This window comes from Oncorhynchus mykiss, chromosome 20 (genome assembly GCF_057628025.1).
Source record: "Oncorhynchus mykiss isolate SJ-2025 chromosome 20, ASM5762802v1, whole genome shotgun sequence".
In the NCBI taxonomy this organism is placed as follows: domain Eukaryota; kingdom Metazoa; phylum Chordata; class Actinopteri; order Salmoniformes; family Salmonidae; genus Oncorhynchus; species Oncorhynchus mykiss.
In genome coordinates this window covers 3,583,281-3,601,159 of record NC_143041.1, presented here as the reverse complement: position 1 = coordinate 3,601,159, position 17,879 = coordinate 3,583,281, and the positions used below count along the sequence as shown (strand labels likewise).

At 42.6% G+C, this 17,879-nt stretch overlaps 1 protein-coding gene across 2 annotated transcripts; it reads right to left on the bottom strand.

The window, feature by feature from the left end:
- Positions 1-790: 790 nt before the first annotated feature.
- Positions 791-16,273, bottom strand: LOC110498803 (fructose-bisphosphate aldolase A). 2 transcript variants are annotated; one of them, XM_021575432.3, is made up of 7 exons: positions 16,196-16,273; positions 10,527-10,689; positions 5,009-5,275; positions 4,606-4,766; positions 2,010-2,268; positions 1,515-1,714; positions 791-1,231 (listed from the first exon to the last, which is right to left on the bottom strand). In XM_021575432.3, the coding sequence occupies exons 2-7, from the start codon at positions 10,636-10,638 to the stop codon at positions 1,139-1,141; spliced, it is 1,092 nt and encodes a 363-aa protein (XP_021431107.3). In that variant the 5' UTR covers positions 10,639-10,689; positions 16,196-16,273; the 3' UTR covers positions 791-1,138. The 2 variants fall into 2 exon arrangements, with proteins under 2 accessions (XP_021431107.3, XP_021431106.3); XM_021575431.3 differs by having other exon boundaries at positions 10,527-10,643; positions 16,196-16,251.
- Positions 16,274-17,879: the final 1,606 nt, after the last annotated feature.

Sequence of the window (17,879 nt, the reverse complement as noted above, 5' to 3'; positions counted from 1 at the left end):
GTGTACTACTCCCTTCACAGAACAGCGCAAACTGGCCCTAACCAGAATAGAAAGAGGAGTGGGAGGCCCCGGTGCACAACTGAGCAAGAGGACAACTACATTAGTGTCTAGTTTGAGAAACGGGCGCCTCACAAGTCCTCAACTGGCAGCTTAATTAAATAGTACCCGCAAAACACCAGTCTCAACGTCAACAGTGAAGAGGTGACTCCGGGATGCTGGCCTTCTAGGCAGAGTTCCTCTGTCCAGTGTCTGTGTTCTTTTGCCCATCTTAATCTTTTATTTTTATTGGCCAGTCGGAGATATGGCTTTTTCTTTACAACTCTAACACCTCTACCAAGGTTCCGTTCACGTGGTCCTCTGCCACTGACCGGTCGTTCCGGGACCTCAACCACTGCTCCTGTCTTGGTTCATCCTGACCTTCCCGTCAGTTTGTGGTGTAGGCCGATGCTTTAGATGTCGGAGTGGCCATTTCTGCCTACCCTGACCCTGAGCCTGCCTGCCGCCCTGTACCTTTGCCCCACCTATCTGGATTACTGACCCCTGCCTGCCTTGACCTCTCTTTTGCCTGCTCCTGCTGGATTAATAAACTGTCGTTAATTCGACGCTGTCTGCATCTGTGTCTTACCTGAAACATAATACTTGTTTCTATGATAATATTTACCGATATCCAACAGTACATTCCAAATAAATAGGAAGTGATCATTGAGTCGAGCAGGATGTTCAATGATGTAAGGTCAGTTTTCAGAGTTACAATGAAATGCAATAAGGAAGGAAACAAAGTAACACATTGTTGGGTAAAATACTTTATTCCAAGGCTCCAGTACAAACATTACATTAGTTAGGTGTTACAGACTAAGGAATAATGTTGCATGTTGTGTAAAAACATGACGATGGAAATCATTTCACCTTAAGGGAATGGAGGCAGAACTTTAGTTGTTTTGAATCTTCTCTCTGAAGCAAGAGCCCAAAGAAAGGTTTGCGTTGAATTTTCTCCGTATCGATGTATCAAACAAGTGGTGTCGCAGAGGGTCGAGTAGAGACGGCTTTTAGGAGGTACCAGAAACAACATGGCACTCCCCATGGTGGGGGAGGGGGGTGTAGGGAGGGTTGGGAGAGGGATGCTGATGAGTGTCCATGCTTAATAAGCATGGTTGGCCACGAACAGTGAATCTCCAGCAGCGGCGCTGTTTCCAGAAGAAACATACTTGCCTTGGCAGGCCAGGCTGTTGGCCTGTGGAAGGAGGAAAGAAGCACAACATCAACTTGTTTTCAGCTGATATTTTCAAAGTGTGGAATATACTGTACATTGTGACTGCCTACGCATCCATACTATAAACATTCCACTGGGCACACACTGGTTGAATGAAATTACGTTGAATCAACGTGAAATAGATGTTGATTTGACGTCTGTGCCCAGTGGGATGTGGCCTCTATACAGCTATAAATAATCACATATAAAATATAAGCAAAATATATGAAAATAAATGGAAAAAAATATATTTGGTTGTTCTTACCAGAGCTCTCTTGATGAACTCCTCCTGGGCAGCCTTGCCGTTCCCGGGCTTGCCACCCCATGCCTTAAGGGCGGATGCCTGGAGGGCACGGCCATAGGAGAAAGTAATGGCCCATGGCCTGTGCAGGGGGCACTGGTTCATGACATTCAGGTTGATGGAGGCTTCCTCCTCAGACTGGCCACCGGACAGGAAGGTGATGCCTGTGGGTGTAGCGGGTAAGGAGAGGGGTTGTTTTATTTTTAAAAAACTACTGAAAAAAAGATACATCAACAAATTGTTGTGTCTACATTTGTATGTGAAATATTTAATAACATGCTGTATATAATAATGTAACTGAACACTGTATATGAAAGTGCCATAGTCATAGAGGACGAGTTTTTGTGTTTGGGAAAATGTGTGATAACATTGCGTGTGAAGCTGGAAGTTTAGAAATGTATAAGTGTATCGTGCTGTACTGTATATTGGGCTGTATTCAGTGTGTTGTCGGCAGCTCACCGGGGACTGCTGGGGGCACGGTACGGCGCAGGGCGGTAATGGTGGCCATGGCGATGTCCTGGTGGGTGTACTTGTGTGAGCAGGAATGTCCAGCAGTGACCATGTTGGGCTTCAGGAGGGTACCCTCCAGGTAGACGTGGTGGTCGGACAGAGCCTTGTACATTGCGGCCAGGACCTTCTCAGTCACGTACTGGGTGCGCTTCAGGTCATGGTCACCGTCGGGGAGGATCTCGGGCTCAACAATGGGGACAATGCCGTGCTAGCAGAGGGCAGAGTTAATGACTACTAAAAGACACTTTTAGCCAACAGAGCATGTTATTGATCATGACAGTTAACAGTCAGAACAGTGGGACCTTAGTGGTGGCTCTTCTATCTTTCCTCTCTATCCCTCTACAGCTATATATTCAATAAAAACAAACAGTGTTTTAAGATTGTGATTTTCCAATGTGTGATTTGTTTTACTAGGATTATGGGACCTACAACAATGAGCAGTCCTGGCTAAATCGATGTCCCTGAACTATGGTTGTGAAGAGATCAGAAATTACTGTTATTTACTTGTCTGATATTTAATTGACATACAGTATCAGTCAAAAGTTGACACACCTACTCATTCAAGGGTTTTTCTTTACTTTTACTATTTTCTACATTGTAGAATAATAGTGAAGACATCAAAACTATGAAATAACACATAGTAGTAGTAGTAGTAACCAAAAAAAAGTGTTGAACAAATCAAAAAAGTGTTAAACAAAATATATTTTTGTTTTTAGATTCTTCAAAGTAGCCAGCCTTTGCCTTGATGACAGCTTTGGACACTCTTGGCATTCTCTCAACCAGCTTTACTTAGAATGCTTTCCCAAAAGGCCTTGAAGGAGTTCCCACATATGCTGAACACTTTTTGGCTGCTTTTCCTTCACTCTGCAGTCCAACTCATCCCAAACCATCTCAATTGGGTTGAGGTCGAGTGAAGGCCAAGTCATCTGATGCAGCACTCCATCACTCTCCTTCTTGGTCAAATAGCCCTTACACAGCCTGGAGGTGTGTTTGGTCATTGTCCTGTTGAAAAACGAATTATAGTCCCACTAAACGCAAACCAGATGGAATGGCGTATCGCTGCAGAAAGTGTGCCTTGAATTCTAAATAAATCACTGACAGTGTAACCAGTAAAGCACTCCCTCACCATCACACCTCCTCCTCCATGCTTTCGCGGTGGGAACTACGTATGCGGAGATAATCCGTTCCCCCACTCTGCGTCTCACAAAGACACAGCGGTTAGAATCAAACATTTCTAATTTGGACTCATCAGGCCAAAGGACAGATTTCCACCGGTCTAATGTCCATTTCTCGTGTTTCTTGGCCCAAGCAAATCTCTTCTTATTATTGGTGTCCTTTAGTAGTGGTTTCTTTGCAGCAATCCGACAATGAATGCTTGATTCACGCAGTCTCCTCTGAACAGTTGATGTTGAGGTGTGTCTGTTATATGAACTCTGTGAAGCATTTATTTGGGCTGGTAACTCGGAGGCTGGTAACTCTAATGAACTTATCCTCTGCAGCAGAGGTAACTCTGGGTCTTCCTTCCCTGTGGCGGTCCTCATGAAAGTCAGTTTCATCATAGCGCTTGATGGTTTTTGCGACTGCACTTGATGAAACTTTCAAAGTTCTTGAAACGATCCATTTTAACTGACCTTCCTGTCTTAAAGTAATGATGGACTGTCATGTCCCTTTGCTTAGTTGAGCTGTTCTTGCCATAATAAGGACTGTATTTTACCAAATAGGGCTATCTTCTGTATACCATCCCTACCTTGTCACAACACAACTGACTGGCTCAAATGCATTAAGAAAATACATTTCCCAAATTCACTTTTATCAAGGCACACCTGTTAATTGAAATGCATTCCAGGTGACTACCTCATGAAGCTGGTTGAGAGAATGCGTGTGCAAAGCTGTCATCAAGGCAAAGGGTAGCTACTTCGAAGAATCTCAAATATATCATATATTTTGATTTGTTTAACACTTTTTTGGTTGCTATATGATTCCATATATGTTATTTCACAGTTTTGATATCTTCACTATTATTCTATAATGTAGAAAATAGTAAAAATAAAGAAAAACCCTGGAATGAGTAGGTGTGTCCAAACATTTGAATCTATTCATTTATCTTAATATCTCACTGATAGCACTACCCACTGAGCCACCAAGTAAGGCCAGGCACATACCAGAATATCTGCTGTACCTTACTCATGACAAAACATACTGTAGCGTTCATATCTTTAAAATAACTAAAAAGAGTTGCTTGGTTCTGGAACTAACTTTATACACTTTTAATAACACTTAGGTATGTATTTATAATATTTGTAATAACTTATGAAGAATTTATATGCATTTAATAAATTTATAATGACTTATTTCATGAAAGTGAATATAGTGTAACCCACATGTATACAGAGAGTCAATGATTCGAAGGTAACTTATGGCCCATGGGGGAATTGAATACACAAACTTGCAATTGTTGACACTGTGTTTTTTATAACTACTTAAGCTAATGATTTAACAAGACCACTGAGGGCTCGAGAGAGGATATTTTCTATGTGATTCTTACCATCTGGCATATGCTGGCATAACGGGCCAGGACATTGCAATTCTCCATGATAGCAAGGCGAGAGGGGGTGGTGGAGGTGATTTTCAGCACACAACGCCACTTGGCGAAGTCGCAACCGTCCTTCTTGTACTGGGCGCAACGCTCATACAGGCCATCCAAACCTGAAGGAGAAAAGGATGGAGGCAGGGACAGAAAAAAGAGATGAGTATGGGAGGGTATTTTGTAAAGGTTTTGCATTGTATGTGTGTATTGTATCTAGGTTGGAATACTATTCAGGCATTTTGTGACTTGATAAACAAATGGGATTGGTTGTATGTTGCATTGATTGCGTGTATGTTGTTGTTGTACTGTATGTATTTAGATTAATTGTGAATCCCATAGATGTTCTATTCTCCCTCTTTACCCTGGGTGGTGGTCTCTCCGTTGGTTCCGGCGAGGGGGACGACACCTTTGTCAACCTTGATGCCTACAACCCAGCCTCTGGACTTGACGTGCTCGGGGAAGGTCTTGCCGGCATCGGTTTTCTGGTACAGGGTCTCGTGGAAGAAGATGACACCACCAATGCAAGGACCGGCGCGCTCGTCAGCGGTGAAGAGCAGCTGACGGTACAGTCTCCTGTTCTCCTCTGTGTTCTCAGTGTTGATGCTCTGGAAGCGCTTGGCAACGCTGCCTGTTGGGTGGAAAGTGAGAGAGGGAGTGAGGATTAGATTCGCAGAATGAAATAGAGCAAACATTGTTATATACATTTTTCAACACGGAAGTCAACACATTGCACATAGAAACACATTTCTGTTGGATAAAAATAGTAAAATATTTAAGAAACAAACCAAAAATATTGGCCAGTTATTGAACATGTGTATGTCCTAATGTGTCTTCTGTTGCATTAAAAGTTACTATGGCCTTTTAGGTTAAGAATCAGTAAAAGCATGACTGGTTGGACTTAATCATTTTTGTGGCTCTGTTGAGAAGGCTTGGAAGCTGTTACATGTTCAGAGCAGAGGGGAGGCCATTTCATTTCTTAGCTGCTTTAAATGAGAAGGCCGATTGTGCAAAAGTGGTGGACCGTCTGGAGATGATACAGTAACTTGTTAACCTAAGGTGATTTTTAACCTCCTATTTTTCTTGGAGCAGAAATGTACAAAAACCCTCAGAGGATATTAGATAATGAGTTATGTTGTAAACCAGGCAGTTGATCTGAGAACAGAATGTTGTCGAATCTAAACAGTTTGAACTTAGTGAGTATATTGCAGTGGGGTAGTGCTGCATTTTCTTGTACAGGATTTTGAGTGCTTTGTAGACTGATTTGAGAGGTTTCAGGGATGTCTCACATGCTTGGGACCAGACATGTGAGAATACCTTAACATAGCATGAGTTTCTTATTAACTGGAAATTGGCTAGGCTGGTTTTGATTGTGTTGGTCACGTGTTTTTTTAAGTTGAGTGGGAGGTATTTTAATTCTATGACGGTTTTGATCTTCTGGCCATGTATGAGGATGTCGGGGTAGACTTGCTGCTTTTGTTTGATGGAGAAATATATGGCCACTGTTTTTACCACATTTAGGGTGAGAAAGGAGTCGAGACATTCTGAAACATTCTTCATAACCTCTAAAAGCCTAAGTCGTTGGGGTGGGGGGATCATTTACTTATTTGATTTGGAATTTTAGGACCCCTCTAGGTTGGGCAGGGGGCAATCATACTATGGATCATTTAGCAATTTGATTTAGAATTCTAACACCCCTTTAGGTATAAAAACCGCTAAATAAAGTATTGAATTTGAACAATACATTCATAAATGGCAAAAAAGTCAGTCCCAAAATAAATGATAAGGAATAAGGTGTCTGTCCTATATCTAGGAGATTTAAGGTAGTATTATTGTTTATTGGAAGCATATTTATCCCCATCTTTTTGTTGGCTCCATTCTTCCATTCATTTGTATGGGCTACCTTCAGATGAGTCCCGTGACACTTGTGAGAGTCGTAGAGCAACACAGACAACACCATCATGTGCGTCATTAGACTCAATCGACTCTTAAGGAAAGACAGATGTTAACTTGGAAGCCACTTGCTCAGCACTCCATGGGTGTGACCGTGTCGTCAGCGTACATCTGGATCTCCACTCCCTGGCACACAAAAGGAAGGTCATTGATGTATAGACTGAATAACAGAGGCCCAAGGATGGACCCCTGGGGCACTCCCATGGGGCACCTCCTTAATGTTGATAGGACATTTTTCCGGAGTCGGCTAGATAGGACTCCATCCAGTCAAGAGTACTTTCCTGGTTTAACCTCTCGCAGAGTTTGGAGAGAAGGACTTTATGGTTGACGTGTCAAATGCCTTCCGTAGGTCGAGGAAGACAGCCCCTACCAGGCTTCCTGTATCCAGCTTGGCCTTGATTGTCTCTAGGAGATAGAAATATGCGGTCTCTGTTGAGTGGTTCACCTTAAACCCAAGCTGGATGGGTGAAGGGAGACAGTCCTTGTGTTCAGGTGTGCTGTGAGCTGTTCCAGTACAACTTTTTCAGCAACCTTAGAGATGACCGAGGGTATACTGACAGGCCTGTAGTTGCTCACTTCCTGCTGGTCTCCAGATTTATGTACAGAGGTCACGATGGCGGTCTTCCATGCTTTCGGGAATTAACTTTATTGCATTGAAAAGTTTAAGGTCTGGGTAAATCTGGGTAAATGGGGTGGCTAGGTTGTCTCTGTCATTCTTTTAAAATACGGTATCAAGACCATACACATCCTTTGCTTTAGACTTTGAAAGTGAGAAGAGGCCTTTCTTGACCTTTTCCTCTTTGGTGGACTCCAAATAAGAAATGGTCCAATAAGACCTCTCCTGTCTCAGCCTCCTGTATTTCTGCTGCAGTAGTTTGTGTCGGGGGGCTAAGGTCAGTCTGTTATATCTGGAGTATTTCTCCTGTCTTATCTGGTGTCCTGTGTGAATTTAAGTATGCTCTTTCTTTCTCTCGGAGGACCTGAGCCCTAGGACCATGCCTCAGGACTACCTGGCATGATGACTCCTTGCTGTCCCCAGTCCACCTGGCCGTGCTGCTTCTCCAGTTTCAACTGTTCTGCCTGCGGCTATGGAACCTGTTCACTGGACGTGCTACCTGTCCCAGACCTGCTGTTTTCAACTCTCTAGAGACAGCAGGAGCGGTAGAGATACTCTGAATGATTGGCTATAAAAAGCCAACTAACATTTACTCCTGAGGTGCTGACCTGTTGCACCCTCTACAACCACTGTGATTATTATTATTTGACCCTGCTGGTCATTTATGAACATTTGAACATCTTGGCCATGGTCTGTTATTTCCACCCAGAAGAGGACTGGCCACCCCTCATAGCCTGGTATCTCTCAAGGTTTCTTCCTAAGTTCTGGCCTTTCTAGGGAGTTTTTCCTAGCCACTGTGCTTCTACACCTGCATTGCTTGCTGTTTGGGTTTTTAGGCTGGGTTTCTGTACAGCACTTTGAGATATCAGCTGATGTAAGAAGGGCTTTATAAATACATTTGATTTGAAATGGTATGGCTATTGTTGCTGCGGATAATGGATAGGACTCTTGGTGTGAACATTTGGCCCAGCTCTAGGACTGAGTCAAAAAATTAGTAATTAAAGGTGGTTGACTGAGCTGTTGTCTTGAAGCTTTCCATTGACTTTCAGTTTTAGTTCACCAGACTTGGCATGACACTTCCCAGTGAGTTTGTTAATATTTTTCCATATGACCTTGCTGTTCCATTGTTTCCTCATTGATGATATTGAGAAAGAAATCGGCTTTGGCTTTCCTGAGGCTCATTATCACTTAGTTTCTCAATCCTTTATAGACTAGTCAACATCTAGGCCAGATATTAGAGACCGTTTCAGAGCAGCATCTCTCATCTTCATAAGTTGTCATAGTGTAATTGAACCAGGGTAGGCCTTGTTTTTGTTAGGTTTGTGAGGCACCTGCTTAGTGAACTTGATGAGAATCTGGATTTTGGCCATTAGTTTATTAGAGTCAATTTACAGATTGACATGAGAGGTTACATCAGTCTATTTGGTTTGCTCTATCTGGTTTGCCCAATGTATAACTGGGGGCACACTGACTTCCCTCCAGGACACTTACAGCACCCGATGTACAGGAAGGCCAAAAAGATCATCAAGGACATCAACCACCGGAGCCACGGCCTGTTCACACCGTTATCAGCCAGAAGGCAAGGTCAGTACAGGTGCATCAAAGCTGGGACTGAGAGACTGAAAAACAGCTTCTATCTCAAGGCCATCAGACTGTTAAATAGCCATCACTAGCCGGCTGCTACCTGATTATCAACCCTGCACCTAAGAGGCTGCTGCCCTATATACTGTACATAGGTATGGAATCACTGGCCACTTTAATAATGGAACACCAGCCTCCAGAGTGGTACAGCGGTCTAAGGCACTGCATCACAGTGCTAGCTGCGTCACTACAGATCCTGGTTCGATTCTGAGCTGTGTCGGAGCTGACCTCGACCAGGAGACCCATGAGGCGGCTGACAATTGGCCCAGCTTCGTCTGGGTTAGGGGAGGGTTTGGTCGGCTGGGATGTCCTCGTCCCATTGCACTCTAGCGACTCCTGTGGCGGGCCGGGCACATGCTGACACAGTCGCCAGGTGTATGTGTTTCCTCTGACAGTTTGGTGCGGCTGGCCTCCCGGTTAAGCGAGCATTGTGTCAAGAAGCAGTGTGCCTTGATGGGGTTGTGTTTCGGGGGATGCACGGCTCTCGACCTTCGCCTCTCCCGAGTCCGTATGGGAGTTGCAGCGATGGGACAAGACTGTAACTACAAATTGGATATCATGAAATTGCAGCGAAAAAGGGGGTAAAAAATCCAATATATATATATATATACAATTTATGGAACACTAGTCACTTGAATAATGTTTACATACTGCTTTACTCATCTCATATGTATATACTGTATTGTATTATACTGTATTTTAGTCAATGCCACTCCGACATTGCTCATCCTAATATTTATATATTTTTTAATTCCATTATTTGACTTTTAGTTTTGTGCGCATTGTTATGAATTGTTAGATACTACTGCACTGTTGGAGCTAGGAACAAAAGCATTTCACTATTCCCGAAATAACATCTGCAAAAAAATAATAAGATGTGTATGTGACCTATTGTCACACCTTGATCTGTTTCACCTGTCCTCGTTATTGTCTCCACCCCCTCCAGGTGTAGCTTGTTTTCCCCAGTGTATTTATCCCTGTGTTTCCTGTCTCCCTGTACCAGTGTATTTATCCCTGTGTTTCCTGTCTCCCTGTACCAGTGTATTTATCACTGTATTTCCTGTCTCCCTGTACCAGTGTATTTATCCCTGTGTTTCCTGTCTCGCTGTGCCAGTTTGTCTTGTATGTTTCCAAGTCAACCAGTGGTCTTCCCCCATTCTCCTGATTTTTACACTCTCCTTTTTCTAGTCATCCTGATTTTGACCCTTGCCTGTTTCTGGACTTTGTATCCACCTGCCTGATCATTCTGCCTTCCTTGACCACGATCCTGTCTGCCACTCTGTACCTCCTGGACTCTGATCTGGTTTTGACCTTTTTTCATGTCCACGACCATTCTCTTGCCTACCTCTTTGGAATAATAAACATTGTAAGACTCCAACCATCTGCCTCCTGTGTTTGCATTTCGGTCTCGCCTTGTGCCTTAATACCAATAAAATGTGATGTTTTATTTGATCTTCAAATTACTCCAGGTCTCTGTTTGGGATGCAAGATATGTTTGTTTTGTTTTTTTACTTTTTGGTTCTAATGGGATGTTTTGGAGAAGTTATAAGGTGAAAAAACAACGCTATTGGGACAATGTTGCTCTGATTATGAGTATGTCTCTGCATGTGTGACTTTTCATTCTATAGTGTGCCTGTGTGGGCAACCAAGATTTTATCCACGCTTTGCATACCAGTAGACTCATCGGCGGCGAGGATTCCCTTGCCCTTGGCGACGATCTTGTGAGCAATGTCACTAAGCTCCTTCTTCTGGTCAGGAGTGAGGAAGGGGAATGCGTGAGGCATCTTGACTAAAGGAAGGGAAAAGGCAGGAGACACTGGTTAACAGGACGTGTTCTGAGGAGAGAAAGAGGGCTTGAGATACACAAAAGTGCATACAGACAGATAAGTAGCAGATATTTGGTTGTCCCCCCCCCCCACCTCGCGGGCATTTGACAATTTTATAACAAATGTCATGCAAGTCTACACATTTTGCCATGGGGTGGAGTCTCTTTGCAGTTTGAAAGCCAATTTCCTTTATTTAACTAGGCAAGTCAGTTAAGAACAAATTCTTATTTTCAATGAAGGCCTAGGAAGAGTGGGTTAACTGGGTTAACTGCCTTGTTCAAGGGCAGAACGACAGATTTTTACATTGTCAGCTTAGGGGATTCGATCTTGCAACATTTCAGTTACTAGTCCAGCGTTCTAACCACTAGGCTACCCTGCCTCCCCAATTAAAGAGTATGTAAGCGGGGTTGGGGTGGCGAGGTTCCCCTTACACTGTAAAGAGCTTTGGGTGTCTAGAAGAGTGCCATGGAAGGCCAGACAATTTTTATTGTTGAATGTTTTATTATCTTCCATGGCTTTAAGAGCTTTGTGCAGAGAAACTTGTGCAAAACCCCAAAAAGGTGGACTGCAAGGCTATGAAAAGTTAAATAAGTAAAGGTCTATAGTAAGTGCCTAGGTGCCAAATATAGTAGCAGGGTCAAAGCTTTCATCTTAAATCAGCAAAAAAATCAGATATACTCCAAAAAAAATAGAATTTATGAACATTTCTGTGAAACTTTGTAATTGTGGATAAATAAATGACTTGGAATTTGAAGAAAAACATCTAAACACAAGATGTGCCAATCTGTGTGTCTAAACGCCATTTTTAAACTAGTGCTGATATGGGACCTATTTTGGGACAAATATCATGATATTTAAGTTTTAATAAGATGTCCCATTAACATTTTGCATTTATAACGGTTGGTTTTATATGTCTAATCAATGACCAAACCATTGATGGATCGATAGATAAAAGAAAGGCATGTCTCTCGTCTGCCCCTGCAAGCCGGTCGCCTCATCACACTCCCTCATCTGATTGGTCGAGTAGGCGGGCCATCTGACTTTGTGGCTGTGGTAACTAGTGACGACTGTTCATTTGGATGATTGTCTGCGTGTCTTTTTGAATGTTTCTCTTCATGTCAGTATGTCTGTCCATCTTCCTCTCTTGTAATATGAAAGCTTAACATGCCCATATTATTTTTCTGTTTCTCTGTCTGTTGTCGTCTGTCTGTAGGTCTGTTTGAGAGTTCTGTGTAGCTGTGGTTGTCTGTCTGTATGTCTGTCCATTTGAGAGTGCTGTGTAACTGTTGTTGTTAAGCTCTGGTATCTGTTGCAGCAGCTGCCCCCACAGCCATGACAGGCATTTATTTATTTAAACTTTATTTAACCAGGTAGGCCAGTTGAGAACAAGTTTTCATTTACAACTGCGAACTGGCCAAGATAAAGCAAAGCAGTGCGACAAAAACAACAACACAGAGTTACACATAAACAAACAGTCAATAACACAAAATAAAAGAAAAATAGAAAAATCTATGTACAATGTGTGCAAATGTAGGGAGGTATTTAGGCCCTAGAGGTGAAATAAAACCAATTTAGCATTAATACGGGAGTGATAGATGTGCAGATGATGATGTGCAAGTAGAGATACTGGGGTGCAAAAGGGTAAGTAATAATATGGGAATGAGGTAGTCGGGTGTGCTACAGTTGAAGTCGGAAGTTTACATACACCTTAGCCAAATACATTTAAACTCAGTTTTTCACAATTCCTGACATTTAATCCCAGTAAAAATTCCCTGTCTTAGGTCAGTTAGGGGCACCACTTTATTTTAAGAATGTGAAATGTCAGAATAATAGCAGAGAGAATGATTTATTTCAGCTTTTATTTCTTTCATCACATTCCCAGTGGGTCAGAAGTTTACATACACCCAATTAGTATTTGGTAGCATTGCCTTTAAATTGTTTAACTTGGGTCAAACATTTTGGGTAGCCTTCCACAAGCTTCCCACAATAAGTTGGGTGAATTTTGGCCCACTCCTCCTGACAGAGCTGGTGTAACTGAGTCAGGTTTGTGGGCCTCCTTGCTCGCACACACTTTTTCAGTTCTGCCCACACATTTTCTATAGCATTGAGGGCAGGGCTTTGTGATGGCCACTCCAATACCTTGAATGTGTTGTCCTTAGTGGCAACTTCCTTGCTGAGCTGCCTTTCAGGTTATGTCGATATAGATACTTTGTACCTGTTTCCTCCAGCATCTTCACAAGGTCCTTTGCTGTTGTTCTGGGATTGATTTACACTGTTCTCACCAAAGTACGTTCATCTCTAGGTCTCCTTCCTGAGCGGTATAATGGCTACGTGGTCCAATGGTGTTTATACCTGCGTACTGTTGTTTGTACAGATGAACGTAGTACCTACAGCCATTTGGAAATTGCTCCCAAGGATGAACCAGACTTGTGGAGGTCTTCAATTTTTCTTCTGAGGTCTTGGCTGATTTCTTTTGAGGCACTGACTTTGAAGGTAGGCCTTGAAATACATCCACAGGAACACCTCCAATTGGCTCAAATGATGTCAATTAGCCTTTCAGAAGCTTCTAAAGCCATGACATAATTTTCTGGAATTTCCCAAGCTGTTTAAAGGCACAGTCAACTTAGTGTATGTAAACTTCTGACCCAATGGAATTGTGATACAGTGAATTATAAGTGAAATAATCTGTCGGTAAACAATTTTTGGAATTTTCTTATTTTGTCATGTACAAAGTAGATGTCCTAACCGACTTGACAAAACTATAGAAATTTGTGGAGTGGTTTGAAAAACGAGTTTTAATGACTCCAACCTAAGTGTATGTAAACTTCCGACTTCAACTGTATTTACAGATTGGCTGTGTATAGGTACAGTGATCGGTAAACTGCTCTGACAACAGATGCTTAAATTTAGAGAGGGAGATACAGGACTCCAGCTTCAGAGATTTTTGCAATTCGTTCCAGCCATTGGCAGCAGAGAACTGGAAAGAAAGGCGGACAAAGCATGTGTTGGCTTTGGGGGTGACAGTGAAATATACCTGCTGGAGCGCATGCTACGGGTGGGTGTTGCTATGGCGACCAGTGAGCTGAGATAAGGTGGGGCTTTACCTAGCAAGGACTTATAGATGACCCGGAGCCAGTGGGTTTAGCGACAGATATGTAGTGAGGGCCAGCCAACGAGAGTATACAGGTCGTAGTGGTGGGTAGTATGTGGTGCTTTGGTGACAAAACAAATGGCACTGTGATAGACTGCATCCAATTTGCTGAGTAGAGTGTTGGAGGCTATTTTGTAAATGACATCGCCGAAGTCAAGGATCGGTAGGATAGTCAGTTGTACGTGGGTATGTTTTGCTGCGTGAAGGAGGCTTTGTTGAGAAATAGGAAGACAATTCTAGATTTAATATTGGATTGGAGACGCTTAATGTGAGTCTGGAAGGAGAGTTTACAGTCTAACCAGACACGTAGGTATTTGTGGTTGTCCACATATTCTAGGTCAGAACCGTCCAGAGTAGTGATGCTAGTCGGGCGCGAGGGTGCGGGCAGCAATCGTGCGGGCAGCAATCGGTTGAAGACCATGCATTTCGATGTACTAGCATTTAATAGCAGTTGGAGGCTAGGGAAGGAGTGTTGTATGGTGTTGAAGCTCGTTTGGAGGTTTGTTAGCACAGTGTCCAAAGAAGGGCCAGATGTATACAGAATGGTGTCGTCTGCGTAGAGGTGGATCAGAGATTCTCCAGCAGCAAGAGCGACATCATTGATGTATACAGAGAAAAGAGTCGGCCCGAGAATTGAAACCTGTGGCACCCCCATAGAGACTGCCAGAGGTCCAGACAACAGGCCCTCCGATTTGACACACTGAACTCTATCTGAGTAGTAGTTGGTGAACCAGTCGAGACAGTCATTTGACAGTCATTTGAGAAGCCAAAGCTGTTGAGTCTGCCGATAAGAATGCGATGATTGACAGAGTCAAAAGCCTTGGCCAGGTTGATGAAGACGCTGCACAGTACTTTGAGCGTGGCTGAGGTGCACAAATGACTAGCTCGGAAACCAGATTGCATAGTGGGGAAGGTACGGTGGGATTCGAAATGGTCGGTGATCTGTTTATTAACTTGGCTTTCGAAGACCTTAGACCTTAGGCAGGGCAGGATGGATATAGGTCTATAACAGTTTGGGTCTAGAGTGTCTCCCCTTTTTGAAGAGGGGGATGACCGCGGCAGCTTTCCAAGCTTTCCAATCTTTGGGGATCTCAGACGATACAAAAGAGAGGTTGAATAGGCTGGTAATAGGGGTTGCAACAATTTCGGTGGATAATTTTAGAAAGAGAGGGTACAGATTGTCTAGCCCAGCTGATTTGTAGGGATCCAGATTGTGTATTTCTTTCAGACCATCAGCTGTCTGGATTTGGGTGAAGGAGAAGTGGGAGGGGGGGGGGGCAAGTTGCTGCAGGGGGTGCTGAGACGTTGGCCGGGGTTGGGGTAGCCAGGTGGAAAGCGTAGCCAGCCGTGGAAAAATGATTATTGAAATGATCTATTATCATAGATTTATCGGTGGTGACAGTGTTTCCTATCCTCAGTGCAGTGGGCAGCTGGGAGGAGGTGCTCTTATTCTCCATGGACTTTACAGTGTCCCAAAGCTTTTTGGAATTGGTTCTACAGGAAGCAAGTTTCTGTTTGAAAAAGATAGCCTTAGCTTTCCTAACTGCCTGAGTATATTGGTTCCTGACTTCCCTGAAAAGTTGCATATCGCGGGGCATGTGAATGACCTTTTTGATTTTCTAGTCTCTCTCAACCCTGACCTTTCCTTTGGGTCCTCCCTTCCCCTCCACACTACCCCTCCATTATCCAAACCCCGTCTTGTTACAGTACCAATCAATCCAAGAGGTTAAACCAAATAGAAACCTTGAAACATATGTAGGTGTAAAAAGTACTGTGTGTGCAGGCCCCTCCAGATGCTAACTCAGTGTGGTGGTTTCAGAACTAAGACCAATAAACTTTGATTTGATTTGACAGAGCTATATAGAGAACTCATTCTGTGCAGTATTTGTAGTACAGTACAGTTAATAAGTACAGGATAGGCTAAGTTAAAAGTGTACAGCGTGAGCAAAAGCTATAAGTGAGTCGTTGTCTCCACTTTTTGGTCTAAGGAGGCTAGCGTAAAGCAATGAAGCAATGATACCAAATGCAGCAAAGCAACATTATGGTATGCTAACTTGAGTGAGCATTTTAAGAGATGAATCTTGTATGAATGTTTTGAGCATAGAGATGTGTCTAATGCATAATCATTTTGTTAGCATTGATGCATCATTGATTGTATAATAACGACAATGCTGCTGAAGATTCTACTCGGGCATTGGCTCTTGTAGTCTCACAGAAGATCCTCTTTCAATTAGATTTATTTAAAATATTATTATTATTTATCTAAAATATACTGCATGAGCATTATATTAAAGTATAAAGTACAATCAACCAATAACATTTTATATCCTTTTTACTTATTAAGATATGATTTGATTCCTTTACCTTTGAGGGTTGTAGGAGAGCTGGGAGAAGAGAGGAGAGAAGATCCGACTAAAGTTTGCGACAACCTCCTGGCCTGCCACTATTTATCCTCCCAGTGTGACCTCTCATATGTCAGCTGCCTGGCTAAAATAAGAACAGCACGCAACCAGAGAAGGGCGATGACTTACAAAAAACGTAGTAACGCAGCTAAGCATCCCATGTTATCGCGGAAAGGGCAAAGAGTGATTTGATGGGTGACAGGAATGAGATAGTGAGCAGGAGAGAAGGATGGGGAGGAGAACAGATAAGAGTTGGTGCACATAGTAATAGAAATATAATATGATATATGCCATTTAGTAGACACTTTTATCCAAAGCAACTTACAGTAGTGCATGCACACATTTCAATATGGTTCATCCCAGTGAGAATCAAACCCATGATCATTAAGTTGCAAGAGCCATGCTCATTAAATTGCAAGAACCATGCTCTACCAACTAGCCACACAGGACCACATAGGAGTAAAAAGAGGGGAATACGAAGCAACATCTATGGAAGAGCTTAAAAGCTTAATATTATATATCTGTCTATGTAACAAATGTTCAACTGAGATGATTATAAAACATTAGAAAGGGCTCATACGTGCTTATGACATGTTAAAACTACATCGTAATGCATTATACCTGTTGACTTTGAGTAATGTGTTGCCAAGGTTTATTTTCTGCATCTTTTCAAAAGATGGAAACCACACGTAGGAATGATCCTGCCACAGTTTGAATCGGGATTGATTCTACTTTGGTACTGCCTATTCAAATTAGATTCCTTTTGATGGGTTAGGACTTTTACCCTGTTATGTAGAAACTAACACTTTTCAGCATGATATCATTGATAAGCATCAATCTGGTATAATTTTGCAAAAAGATAAGCCTCAAGGAACATAACGCTTATGCAAATACTTTGAATTCAATGGGAGGGAGATTAGCCTCACAATATTGACCCCTAGAGACATGATGCCTAAGTTAATACATTGCATTTGTCACCCTGATGTGTTTCACCTGTCTTTGTGCTTGTCTCCACCCACCTCCAGGTGTCGTCCATCTTTCCCATGATCTCCTGTGTATTTATACCTGTGTTCTCTGTTGGTCCGTTGCCAGTTCATTTAGTTTGTTCGTCAACCAGCATTTTGTGTCTCAGCTCCTGCTTTTTCTAGTCTCTCTTTTCTTGTCCTCCCGCTTTTGACCCTTGCCTGTCCTGACTCTGAGCCCACCTGCCTGACCACTCACTTTCTCTCTCAATTCAATTCGATTCAAAGGGTCTTTATTGGCATGGGAAATATATGTTTACATTGCCAAAGCAAGTGAAATAGATAATAAATGAACAGTAAAGACATTTCAAATGTCATAGTATGTCAATCTATATACAGTGTTGTAACAATGTGCAAATAGTTAAACTACAAAAGGGGAAATAAATAAATATGGGTTGTAGTTACAATGATGCTTGTTCTTCTCTGGTTGCCCTTTTCTTGTGGCAATAGGCCACAAATCTTGCTTCTATGATTGTACAATGTGGTATTTCACCAAATCGATAAAATTTGATTTGTTTTCTAATTCTTTGTGGGTCTGTGTAATCTGATGGAAATATGCGTCTCTAATTTGGACATACATTTGGCAGGAGGTTAGGAAGTGCAGCTCAGTTTCCACCTTGCTTT

Coding starts and splice junctions, on each gene's coding strand:
- LOC110498803 (XM_021575432.3), bottom strand. CDS start 10,638: ATGCCTCACGCATTCCCCTTCCTCACTCCTGACCAGAAGAAGGAGCTT. Junction 5,276..10,526: donor CGCCGCCGATGAGTCTACTG/GTATGCAAAGCG, acceptor TCCACCCAACAG/GCAGCGTTGCCAAGCGCTTC. Junction 2,269..4,605: donor ATGCCAGCATATGCCAGATG/GTAAGAATCACA, acceptor GCCCTCTGCTAG/CACGGCATTGTCCCCATTGT.